Source organism: Aulonocara sp. 'chitande type north' Nkhata Bay, linkage group LG5 (assembly GCF_057382095.1).
Source record: "Aulonocara sp. 'chitande type north' Nkhata Bay isolate Kocher_YH1m ecotype deep benthic linkage group LG5, A_spYH_male_GT1.1, whole genome shotgun sequence".
Taxonomy (NCBI): Eukaryota; Metazoa; Chordata; class Actinopteri; order Cichliformes; family Cichlidae; genus Aulonocara; species Aulonocara sp. 'chitande type north' Nkhata Bay.
Genome location: NC_141348.1, coordinates 34,599,441 through 34,612,654, shown reverse-complemented (window position 1 = coordinate 34,612,654; position 13,214 = coordinate 34,599,441). Strand labels below are relative to the sequence as shown.

At 38.5% G+C, this 13,214-nt stretch overlaps 1 protein-coding gene and 1 long non-coding RNA gene across 3 annotated transcripts; one reads left to right on the top strand and one right to left on the bottom strand.

Annotated features, from left to right (window-relative positions):
• Window positions 1-295: 295 nt before the first annotated feature.
• On the top strand, window positions 296-11,905 carry pnp4a (purine nucleoside phosphorylase 4a). Of its 2 annotated transcripts, none has more exons than XM_086293171.1 (7): window positions 296-693; window positions 6,933-7,096; window positions 7,831-7,934; window positions 8,745-8,920; window positions 9,182-9,372; window positions 11,168-11,247; window positions 11,369-11,905. In XM_086293171.1, the coding sequence occupies exons 2-7, from the start codon at window positions 6,967-6,969 to the stop codon at window positions 11,519-11,521; spliced, it is 834 nt and encodes a 277-aa protein (XP_086149297.1). In that variant the 5' UTR covers window positions 296-693; window positions 6,933-6,966; the 3' UTR covers window positions 11,522-11,905. The 2 variants fall into 2 exon arrangements, with proteins under 2 accessions (XP_086149297.1, XP_086149296.1); XM_086293170.1 differs by lacking the exon at window positions 296-693 and adding an exon at window positions 4,947-5,086.
• On the bottom strand, window positions 7,624-10,160 carry LOC147331106 (uncharacterized). Its single transcript, XR_015129149.1, has 3 exons — window positions 10,082-10,160; window positions 9,793-10,002; window positions 7,624-9,511 (listed from the first exon to the last, which is right to left on the bottom strand). It is a non-coding gene; the product is annotated as an uncharacterized LOC147331106 (long non-coding RNA).
• Window positions 11,906-13,214: the final 1,309 nt, after the last annotated feature.

Here is a 13,214-nt window from a genome sequence, read left to right as displayed (position 1 = left end):
TTGTAGTAAAACTGTTAAATAACTTCAGGACGCTGGTATATTAATGATGCAACTTGTTTAACAGCAGGATGACCCAGATAATGGCTGCACATTGGGCTAACGATAACATTGTTCTCTATACCTTAAGTGCAGTGTTGGGGAGTAACGGAATACATGTACCGCCGTTACGTATTTAAAATACAAAATATGAGTAACTGTATTCCGTTACAGTTACCGTTTAAAAAGGTGGTATTCAGAATACAGTTACTTTGTTGAAATAAATGGATTACACTGCGGTACTTTCCTGTTTCATTTTGTCGCGGGTCAGGACTGTTTGGGTTTTGTTTGACAGCTACGTTCTGTTGTTCCAGGCGGCAGCGTTACGGTTGCCATGGTTACAGGGCGACGCTCTCTCTCTCTCTGCGACTGTGTGTTTCCTGGGTGAGAGAGCGCCTTTTCGTTGTTGTTGTTGTTGTGCTAAGCTAACAGGCAGAATGCTACAAGCATAGCTCTAAAGAATGTAGCATCATGGGCAGTGTAGTCCGTGTTGCAGGGAGAATGGACTGCCATACACGTTATGTGTCTGTGAGCGCGAGGAGGGAGAAAAAGGGGAGTGGAAAGGTACGAGTTGTCATCGAGGAAAAACGGGAACTGGAAGCATGTAAATATAATAATAACCACTGCAGCCAAGAAGAGTGCCTGACGAGCCCAGTTGTAAGTAAGCTATTAAGACTCGACTGTACACCGTGTTCGTGTTTTCCTCCGAAAACAATAAGTTCCGTTGGAGCAGCCTTTCAACGCCTCTCTCTGTCTCTAGCAAGAAAAGTTGACCCACACAACAAAGTAAAGCTATTTTTCGGCTACGAGCCGACAGGGACCCCGCCGTATTAGTCAGAGGTCCCTTTACTACAGTTCGGAGTCGCGGACCTTCAGTAATAGTAATAAATCACACAGCAATAGTACATTCACGTTGTTGTAAAAAGCATGATAATATATTAAGTAATCTAAAGTATTCAGAATACGTTACTGTCATTGAGTAACGTAACGGAATACGTTACACAATACATTTTGGGGCATGTATTCTGTACTCTGTAATGGAATACATTTTAAAAGTAACCTTCCCAACACTGCTTAAGTGTTACTAAAATTGTGACTTGTGCAGACTTCCTGTTTTACTGCATGTACTGTGGGAAGCCTCTACTCTGCTTCAGCGTGTGTGAAAAGTCAGTTTTGAGCTGATGCATTTTGATCTTACATGAGATGTTGAAGAAATCTAAAGACATTAGAGGTTGTTAGTGCTTAGAGACATTGTGTCCTGTTCTCATCCAGTCCGGTCACGAAAAAGGAATTTATTTCCTGTGTGTGGTTTCACAATTGTCACGTTTTTGTCTCGTCTGTGCACATGAACACAATTAACCTTTTAGACATTTCCAGGCCTCAGGGCTGAAGCAGCAGGAATGAAATGAGCAGGTTCGGCTGCTTGTACGTAGAAGAATCCCAGATATCTGACATTTAAATGGACGCTGTCACATTTTTCACATTTTGCCGGTTGTGAAGGAATGCAGTAATGCTGAACGTTCAGCTGAGCATTAAACGTACAGATGCAGCAGAGTCAGAACAGAGAGCAGCGTAGGAAAACAAAAACACAGGAGTGAATTCAATGTGAAAGTTGCATTTAAAGTCACAGGATGCTAAAACGAATGCCTTTATTTCTGGAGACCTTAACAGAAACAAAAGCATTCATTTGTTGTGTTGAACTTGATTTCTTACCTAAATCCAGAATTTTACTTGTATATGTGATTGTGAATTACCCACCACCGTAATAAAGACCTTACAGATACACATGTGCCTCAGGCTTTTGCTAAAAGGCAACATATTTGAAGGTCATTCATGAATGTGACCCACTTACTCCATGCAGAAATAGTAACAGGCTGTGGTTTGCCCCAGAGCTAACGGCAGCATTTAAACAATGCATGATTTTATTTTGACCTACTCTTAATAAAACAACAATGATAACAACAACTGTCTTGTATTAATTGATTTATGGTGGATTTAGAAAGTTTAAATGATTGTATTTTCTCAGTATCCAGGGCAGGATAATGACAATGCACACATTTCAAGCTAGGATTGCAGGGAGTAAATATATATATACAAAATATGTTTTTATGTATTAATGATTATAGGCTCCAGTTTCTGTGACCCTGAAGTGGTAAAGCAGAAGAAAACAGATGGGAATAATTTTATTCAATAATCCAATCATCAGAGGCATGTTTATGAATTGTAGTGCACACATAAATCAGCTGCCATAAGCGTTTTTCTTTAACAAAGCAGTTAATATGTGGTATCAGATCTGACCGCAGGCTTGGTTCCTCCGGTTGCAGTCCAGCTCTGGTACCCCTTCATCAAACCCACATGAGCCTCATTAGCATTAGCTGATCAGGGCAGCAGCGAGGGAGCATGTGAGGTATGTTAGCAGTCATGAGACTGGACGTGGAGCTTCAATTAAAAGGGAAGTGACTGACGAGCTGCTGCTCGTTAAACTCCCACATCTCTTGAGTCTTGACTTGATGGACTTCAGGTGGACAAGATTTAACTTAAACAGTTTAAACATGTTTCTAATCGTGCTGCAATGTGAAAGCATATAACAAAAAAATCTGTTACATGTTAATTTATACACAAGATGTTGGAAGCTCATTAGCCAATGACACCTAAGTGCTGTAATAAGAAAAATATTCAACCAGTAGGCATATGTGGTTATTTCTTATGTTATAGTGTACACTTGTGCATTCTACACTTTTTTTTATTAATACATATGTAAAGCCTTGTTCAGGTATGAATTCAATAATACTGATAGTTTGAAAATATTATACAAAATTATCTCTCTATAAAACATATTTGTCTCTTTAACATTAATGATCCTCACACCCATTGACGGAGACAGTCATTAAAAAATAGAACGTACAGACACACTCAAACACATTAAGCTAAGAGGTGGTGTGCCACCAACTGCCTCCAGCTATGTAACAAGGAGCGAGTCCATGCAAGAGGTTCACTTAAGTACAAGATAATTATGTAAACATAAACTAACAAAGCTGAAACACTGAAGCACGCTGATGCCAGGTGAAGTCAAAGAACGAGGCTGAGCAGTACTGCTCGACCAACTTTTGCACCTTGGAAGGCCGAGATGATATGCAAGACCTTCACATCAGGCCAGGACTTTTTTTAGAGACATTGGGAGGGGGATCAGTAAGACGTTTAAAAAACTACATACCAAAGTCAGGAAAAAAAAACCTTATCCACATATAATTGATAAAGAAACCCTGTTTGCAAAAAGGGATTTACAAAAATAAAACAAGATCTAAGAAAAACTCAAGTATATCTCTATATACATACAAATGCAGTTAAAATTCATCCAATTACCATAGAAAGGGAACCTCACATTTATGCTGACATTTTAAATTATTAGGTCACAGCTCGTCTGTACAACTGTTTTCTAAAACAATGATGTGTTCCTCACAATATCCAAATGATGCAATCAAATCTTTCAGGAGAAGCACAGGTTTGACAAAGCCTGGAGATCTGATGATTTCTGCCATTAGCACGGACGAGTTTTCCTAATATTGTCTTGTTACTATAGTGACTATATTTCAGGAGTTTCTTAGAGACACCACATCCCAAATGTAATGGGAATACCTCCTTTAATTAAACAGATAAGAGAATTATTGCTCTCAGGTAATTAACCTGTCTATGGACTATGTAGCTTAATTAGCTTCCTAATTGATCCTGTCTCTATGAAAGGTGGATTTTACTCTTGGGATAGCAGCACAAACGAAAGATTTTGGATGGGGAAACACTGAAGTGCTCGTGTACTGGGTTAACAGCCTAAATGCTAAAAAACATTGCTGACATATACCAGGTAAGCAATTTTCAGTGAATCAGATGAATACCATCTTTCGGTATTTAATTCATTATGTTCATGATTTTAATGCTGGAAGACTTAAATAAGAAGAGTATACATTTTTCTATTGATAAAAAAAAATATCATCTTGCTAATCCAGCCTATAGAAAATTACCTAAAATCCAGCTGCATGCTATGTGCTATGAAAGAAAATCTCAAAGTAGATAATTCCAGGCTCAGTGCCAGCTTCTTGAACAGGCTGTACCACACAGAAAGCCATTTTATTAGCCTGATAATTCCATTAAAAATGCTCCGAAAGGGAACCAAGAGACTATGTCAGCTTGCTTGTCTATTATAGCAGCCAAAAAATATTTACAGTCCTTCTTAAAGGCTTTCAAATTTATGGATGCTTGATATGTTTTTTTCTACAAGACTGTAGAAATGTGAATTTCATAGCTGAAGTTCGATTTTTTTTTAGCACGGGAGTCTACTGGCTATTAGAGGAACTGCAGTTTGTGGCTACACCGTTGGGTTAGTTTTCTTTAGTCCCAGAGTTTGCAGCTTGGACAGAGTATCTGAGGATCTGATAGGTGAAGTTATTTTGGCAAATTTGACCTAACATTAGAACATATGATTCTTTCATGTTTGGGTTTAAAGAACCCAAACCCTTTTATATCATCAAACACTTGTTAGAAAGCTCAACTTTCTAGGATACAGTTTTAGAGCAATTTCTTGAAGATGATTTTTTAGACATGGCCAATGAATTCAGGGAGGTAAGGCAAAAACAAAGTAATAGGTAGTTTCAACATGCTTGAAAGTTTTTAATAACCACATTGTTGGTGCAAAACTATTTATCTTTGCTATCTTTGGCTTTTTTTTTTTTAATAAAAACATCAGGAATTACAGTAACTCTAATGTGAAACAGCTGACTTCAAAAGGGGGGGGGTCTGCTTACATAACAAACAAAAAAAACTTTACGTATCCACACACACATTCACTACTACAACACGGCTGCAATTGGCTGCTACTGCCAATCAGGAGCATGTGACTATGTGAATATGTAGGCTGGTCGACATCAACCGGCTGCACTCGCACCGTCTCTTCGTCCCACACACACACACGCACACACACATACACACACAGACACACAAACACACAAACTAACAGTAACGGAGGCTGCTCCATCATGCACAGCAAAGAGCACATCAGGTAAGAAACTTTTTTTGTTGTGTATTATAGGTAATAATATTGTGTTTTTCTTGATACAGTGCCATTAGGTAACTAAGTCGTGGTTTCTAAACTTTTTGTGTGAGGACAGTGTTGTGTTATTGTATGTTTGTGATTTCGTTTTCTGAGGCCTGAAATGTAAATTTACATTTTCACTGATTTATGTGAAGAAAATCAAAGAGAAAAATTATTATATTTTTCAGCCTGCTTAGCTGTTAATCAGCTTTCAGCATCTTATTAGGCTCATGAGCTACAACTTGGTAGACCTGGTAACATGTTATATAATGGTCCACAATTCATAGTCATTTAGTTTAGTGAATATTGAGTCATTTATTTAAAAAAAAAAAATACACACACACACAACTACTACAGCCTTAAAATTGAAGAGAGAAGAAGAGTTGAAAGGATCAAGTCTATGGAGAAATAATAAGTTATTTTAAATATATTTTTAAGGTCCTTTACTGACTTATTTAACAGGTAAAGTGTACATTAAGAAATAAAGATTAAAAGGCAGCAAAGATGTAGCTTAATTTTCATTTGCTTTCCTTGGTGAGTTTTTTAAATCGTACTTTTTTTCTCAAGCGAATTTAATTGAACTGCTGCTGGAGTGTTTTTAATTCCTCCTTCATCTGACACAGAGGTCTTTCAAAATACTGTAGCTTTGGAGAATGGCTATGGATAATTAATGGAAGTTGACCACCTAACACTTTGTCTAACATCAGTCACAAAGATGGAAAATCTTTACCAGCTCATACCACAATAGTGTTCAAGTTCTTCATTTTATCTTATGTGATTTATTGAGCTCTTCATTCATAACTGAATTCTTTCTTTTGGTCATTTTTATAATCTTTTCAATCCATTTTCTTTCTCATCCTTTGGCTGCTGTAACAAATAAATGTTCCCAATTTTGAGATAAATAAAATATTTACTCATATATGCTGACTTCATTATTTCAAACTTTTGCTAGGAGCATCCTCTGTTGTTTATATCTATATGAGAAAAGGCCCAAAAGTGATTTTGTTTTTGTTCATTTGTTTTCTTTATTTTGATTAAAACTTGTAAAAACATGTTGTGAACTGAAAATTGACATATTGTGAAGTCTGTGTAGGTTCTAAGTCTTCCAGGTAATGATAGTTGAGAGGCAAAATATCTTCAAAAACCTAAAGACGTCAGGTTGTCTTCTTTTTAAGCTCTCAAGAAATATTGTGAAATTGTTGGCAAACAGTTAGTTGCTTAATGTCAGTCACTTGGAGTCGTGTTTTTCTCCATCTGAGAAATACAAACAGTCTCTGTTTGTGGCCTGCATATTTCCCTGAGAGACGTAGCTGCCTTTTTATCTGCTGTGCGAACTGTTTTTACACAAGTTGACTCCATCTGTTGTTGGGGACTGAGAAAGTGGTGAGAAGTGAGTTAAAAAAAAAACAGCTTCCTGCTCCAACTCAAAATGCTGCCGGGCAGCAAGGGTAAACAGAAACAGTAAAGGTGCAGGACAGGCGGCCACAAACTGAACTCAAACTCATATCAGGTCTTTCAGTGAACTTGGAAAATAATTCCCTCCAATTTCATTATTATTTGTGACCCATATTTTATTTCCCTTCAACATTGAAGTAATTTGTTAAATACTTTATACGAGGCAGTGGTCTTGCAAAACATGAACATAAAAGGCCAGACTTAGTCCAAAGTAAGCTTTATGTTATGGACCTGATCCAAAATGTATTGAGCCTACACAGATCCCAGCGGAGAGGAAACAGCAACAGCAACAGCAAGATGAGGTGAATCATGATGATGTTGCAAAATAATATTTATTCTTTCTTTTTTGTGTCCGTAGTCATGACGAATACCAGAAGACAGCTGACTGGCTGATGTCCCAAACAAAGCACCGACCCCAGGTAGCAATCATCTGTGGATCCGGACTGGGCATGCTCGCTGACACACTGAAGTGTCAAGACTCCTTTGCTTATTCTGACATCCCAGGCTTCCCTCAGAGCACAGGTACACTGAATATTCAGGTTAATGACTGATAAATATCGTTAGCTTCATAGCATAATTGCCTAAGTCATTTGACTAAGTCAATGACTTAGGCACTTATGCTATGAAGCTAACGATATGCTACATTATTCTGTTTAAAAGAACTGGTTCCCATATCTTCTAAATATTAATCATGTTAACATGGGATTCAAGGCAGTTTGAAGTTACTATTTGCACATATTGAACAAAACAAACTAACTAAAATATGTGGAAATATATATGTTAGGAGGTTAATTTATTTTTATGGGAGAAACATCTCCTCACTCATCCAAGTGACTTCTTCAGTCTTATAAACATTACATTTGCATAATGACTCACACTAGCACCACTGACTAAGAATGCACTGTGAGGTCAGTTTCATGGTCATTAAAATGCGAATTATCATAGCCATTGATCAATGGTCATTGATCATATTCTTAATATAACATATTAAGAATATGTTATATTGTTTTATAGGTTCTTTTTTAATTAAATTGATATGTGGGATTACAAATATCAGACTGTCGAACAGCAACTTTTTGTAAGTTCACCTGCTGATTTATAGAAAATAAATCCTAAAATTAACCAAGACAAGCAGTTAAATGGTTAAAACCATTTTAATATGAACAAGGAAAGAATGCATGAACAGCCTATATGAAATATATATATGAAGCATAGTTACATCAGAAGTTCCTGTATGTATGTGTTTGTGTTTGCAGTCCAGGGTCATGCAGGTCGGCTTGTTTTTGGGGAACTGAAGGGGAAGACATGCGTGTGCATGCAGGGTCGCTTCCACATGTATGAAGGACACTCTCTCTGCAAGGTACATGCACGCAAATGCACTGATCCTCGCTGAAATAATGCATTTCCTTCTGACCTCATGAATCTGATTCAAACCAGAACCCCAAAACTCCCTCAATTCCATGACAGCTCTGTGAAGACGTGTGAACCAAGCCAACCAAACCAACAATTCATAAGTTAACATTTTCTTAAAGATCAAACCACAAATTATAAAACTCTTAAAAAAAAACTTCTGAAAAGAGAAACAGATTTTTACAGACTGCACGTAATAAGGTTCACATACACCAGGCGCACACACACACACACACACACTTACACATGCACACACACACACACTCATAGTGAGCTGATTAAAAAAGCTTAGTCATGCACACATGTAACTGTAATCAGCAGCATGAGACTGAACTTGTAGTGTGTGTGTGTGTGTGTGTGTGTGTGTGTGTGTGTGTGTGTGTGTGTGTGTGTGTGTGTGTGTGTGCGTGCATACACCCGCATGTGAGAAGCCGGCCCAAGTCATGCATGGATTTGGTCACATGCAGCCTTTTAGCTGTTCAATGGTGTCATTGTTTCCCTCTATAACCCAGACACACATACACACACACACACCCACTCTCTTTTTTATAATATTGAAAATAATGACACTCCTGTAAATGGAACTCTGTCTAAGCTGCTTCTCAATAAACACATTTCACTCCTGGGCACCATTACTAGATAACCATCTGCAATGAAGCTCACTAAAAGCTAGAGGCCTGTGTGCGAGTTACAGCTTCACAGGAGGCTTCTGTGTTTGTCAATTCATTACTGAGGCTCCAACTTCCTGTCTGTCCATCAGACGACCTTCCCCATTCGAGTTTTCAAGCTGCTCGGCGTGGAGACCCTGATTGTCACAAATGCTGCTGGCTCACTGGCCGATGGCTTCCAGACTGGAGACATCATGATCATCAAAGACCACATCAACTTTCCCGGATTGGTCGGTCTGAACCCGCTGTGTGGGCCCAACGATGAGAAGTAATTACATGGATGGCTATGTATTGTTGCGACCGTTTTAAAGGTCTTTTTGTGTCTACTGCTCTTTACTGTTGTTGTGAAATTTGTTTTAGGCCCTTGCCTGACCACTATCAGCATGTGAGTGTGTGTGACTGTTAGACAGAAAGCATTTAAGCATAGAAAAAAGTGCTTGTGTGAATGGGTGTCAGGGGGTGAATGAGGTTTAGGTAGTGAAGCGCTATATAAGAGCGAGTCCATTTTCATATTATTTTTTGTTCGCAGGTTTGGTCCTCGCTTCCCAGCCATGTCTGGTTGCTATGACAAAGGTCTACGTTGCCTTGCTATGGAGATCGCCAAAGAGCTGGGTGTGGCCAGTGTTCTGCAGGAAGGCGTGTACGCCATGGTGGGTGGCCCCAACTTTGAAACCATTGCTGAGGCCAGACTGTTGCATCGGCTTGGTGTGGACGCTGTTGGTACGTTCAGTACAGCCACATTTTCATGGAAAAGCTAAAAATGTAAAGTTTTACTTAAGGTTAGCACCGCATGGACAGCCATGAGATCTTTAAATATCAACAAGAGTCATCTTCTGCACAAAAGGAATGAGTTTTGATTCTGTGGAGAACAGGAAAAAAGACAACTTCAGAAAATGGTACCATTGTTATATTTATTATTTAACTAGTGGCACTTTTTGTCAGGGCTGGGTCATATCAACTGCGATAATACTGGTATAAACTTGTACAATATGAAAATGTCATATTGTCACATCATTGTTATATCACACACAGTGTTTATGTTCTATAGTGTGCACAAGAACAAGACAAGCCCCAGCATGTCTGAGAGCAGCACGGACTCAAGCGCAGACTATGAATCACAATAAACAGTTCTTTACTCACACGACACCGAGTGCATTATATACAGGTGGGGAAGAGGGGATCCAGGGAATCCAGAGGTCCACGAGGAAAGACAGGGGAACGGGGTCCTCACTCTCGCACACAGCTCCACACGCTCGCTTCCAGTCAGCTCACTCCACACGGAAAACGCACACGCCACACTGCAACTGCCACACTCATGAACGGGGTCTCAGGACGGGGCACAGAGAATCTCTATACAAAGACAAATTGTCAATACCAAACAAAGCATGAAGAGAAATCAAAATATTTCGAAAACTAAAATTCCACTAACGAATGTTGCACAATAGTCCAGCGACGAAGGACTCACAGCTGCTGCCTTAAGAAGTGGCTGGTAAACAGGATGATGAATCTCCGGGGAGTAATTGCTTGCAGGTGTGAGGACCAGCCCATTATGAGCTTTGCCTGGTGAGATCAGACATCGCCATTTCCGATGTGAACAGAAAACACCTACATGTGTTAGACTGTAAATCTCCCCTAAGGCTCGATTTATGCTTAGTGCCAAGTCCCTAAACCACAGAAGTCTACTCTCTGCACTGGTAAGTGTTGTGGCATTTGTTACAACAACTCTCTTGTTATGCCTGTTTTAAATATGACTCACATCAGCTCTTTGGAACAACTGGAAGCACTCTTGATTTTCCTACATGGCCTTTCAGGATAGTCATTAGATAATGGACATAACAGTTTTAAGGCCAGAGCCACCAAACTCTTGGCAGGTCACAGGTATATAGATTTTACTGATGAAATTGCTTTTTTCCCTCAGTATTAGTTAAGTATTTGTGAGAAGATGTGACCTATATCGATACATGCTTTGTGCGGTCAGCTTTGTATTCTACTAAGAGAAAGATCTTAGAGATATGTGTCCTCATTAAGGATTTGTGTTGATTTGTGGGGTTTTAGTCTCAGATGTATATTGTTAAATGGTGATTATGAGACAGTGTGTTTCAGCTATTTTACAGAGTAAAATGAAAGTAACGAGTAATGAGTTTGTAGAATGAATTACTTCTTCCCAGCACTAACTAAGTAACGTAATGTGTAATGTGTAATAATTACTTTTTTGAGTAACGATTCCAACACTGATCACAACAAAGGTGGGAAATAGCTCAACAAACATGCACAAATATTTGACCCACAACATAATAACAGAATCGGAATCACTAAATTCTTATCAGCTCCCTCCCTGATCCCACTGCACTAAAATCAGATAATCTCACTCCTGTTATCTGCCATCTTAACTAAAATGCTCGCTATTTATAGGGTTGAGTGGGAAAATTTGTTGCAGTAGCATCAGTATTATCATCAGTTGTTTCATCACTAGTTTTAGTAACATCCCCTGGTCTGTTTTGGGGGGTTTTTTTAGGTATGAGTACAGCTCCTGAGGTGGTTGTGGCAACTCACTGCGGTCTGAGAGTCTTTGGCCTCTCTTTGATCACCAACAAGGTAGTACACATCCGAGTCACTGATCAACAACTGATTAGCTATAACTGTGATCATTTACAAAGCTGCAGGCTACAAAAGTAACTCTGTTACAAAGACTCTGTGATATCTCACTTTGCTTCAGGTGGTGAAGAGTTACGAGGACACGGAAAGCGTGAACCACGAGGGCGTCTTGGAGATCGGCCGGCTGCGCTCTCACACCGTGCAGCAGCTGGTGACTGAGCTGATCGACAGGATGGAGATCAATAACAACGACAACCTTAATAAATCTATCTGAAAAACGTACAATCACCCAAAAACACATGAAGATTGTGTACATATTTCACTGGTGCATTCACAACATTTTTAGCACTTCTTCCTGTTTTGTTTTGCTGTAATTAAACTTTATTTATATCAACATGGTGCCTAATATTCTCCATCAGGGTAAATCAGAGTGTAAGTATTCTTTTATGATATTTGACTTTAAATCCTAAAACTTTATATACCAATAACCGCTGTGTTTGAAGGTGCTTTAATATGAAAAACATGAGACACAGTTTTCTTTTTGTATTATTGTCTTGCACATTTTTGTTGTAGAATTGTATGTAATGTAAAGTATTAGTAAAGTATGTCACAGATTTCCTGATTGATGTTAATCGGATTAAACAAACTGCCACATCTAGCGCTTTCCGTTTCCTACTTATTGTGATTAGCTCGTTTGGGTAGCTGCAGTTCCTCTATTGTCCACTAGATGCTACTGTAATAAACCTGTAAATCAAGGATATTTTACATGACAGGCCACAGGACACATCAAGACCAGATCAGTGAAACTGCCCAGAAGTTTAAATACACATTTAATCCCTGAGATATATTAATTTAAGACAAAGACGCTCAATTTCAACAGTATGTCTGTTTTTCTACATGATAAAGAAATGCTGCTGCTAAATGAAAAACTGGTCCACACAACACATACATTACTATAGCAGATATTGAAAAAACAGGAATGTTTCTGTCATTTAATGTTATTACTTTATTACTTTGGTATACTATAAAAGGCCACGGGGGAGGTTTTTATTAGCAGAAAAAGCTGCAAAAGTTATGGAAATACAGACAAAAGTCCCAAATGTATGCCCTGCTTCACATTTTCCAAAGCCAACCAGTGGGACAGAATGGAGTCTGGCTCCTCATGTTTGACATCCCAGCTCTAAATGAAATGACGTAAACTGGAAACCAGTTTTGCAGAAATAAGATCATAAGATCATCAAGGCCAGGACTTATATTTTGGAACAAGGAGAGTGTTATATAAAAACTATTTCACAAAAAGCAAAACTACTTGTAAAACACACAAAGCCTAGTTCACCAACAACTGATGACAAAATAACACGCAAGGTCAGGTTCCAATGCATTACATGTATTTGGCATTTTGTAATAAGGGTAAAAATAGGTATCAACACTCGGCCCACATCACACCAATTCAGCCCTGGCTTTATAACTGAATCAAAACACCCTGCCTGGAGCATGAGTTTTCAGCTGAATAATCCTTCTGCCCTGCTTCCTTCGAATGGCTTAACAATGACTCCAGACCAAACATGTGACTCAAACCACTCCAGATACATTCCCCTTTAAGCTCTAATCATTTTAACCAGAAGAACACTAGTCAAAGGGAGTACACAGACCAATGTAAAAAAAAAAAAAAAAAAAAAAGGAAAGGAAAGGAAAAGTTACTTTATGATTATGAATACTTTATAAAAGAGGTTAACAGATTTTGAATGCAAGTTCGCCATCAAGCAATTCTCTGCTATGAGTCAGTTGGTTTTAGTTTTCATTTAGTGAATCTTTTCATGAAACTGGGATAAAGGTACAAAGCTGTTTCTCATTTCTGATGTTTTGGTATTTGTATGTTCACACCTGCACTAATAAACTACACCCGTGTGTGTAATTCAGCCAAATCACAGCTTCTTTTATTGCAATAAAAACAAAAGCCAAAAACT

Coding starts and splice junctions, on each gene's coding strand:
- pnp4a (XM_086293170.1), top strand. CDS start 5,064: ATGCACAGCAAAGAGCACATCAG. Junction 7,097..7,830: donor AGGCTTCCCTCAGAGCACAG/GTACACTGAATA, acceptor TTGTGTTTGCAG/TCCAGGGTCATGCAGGTCGG. Junction 11,248..11,368: donor TCTCTTTGATCACCAACAAG/GTAGTACACATC, acceptor ACTTTGCTTCAG/GTGGTGAAGAGTTACGAGGA.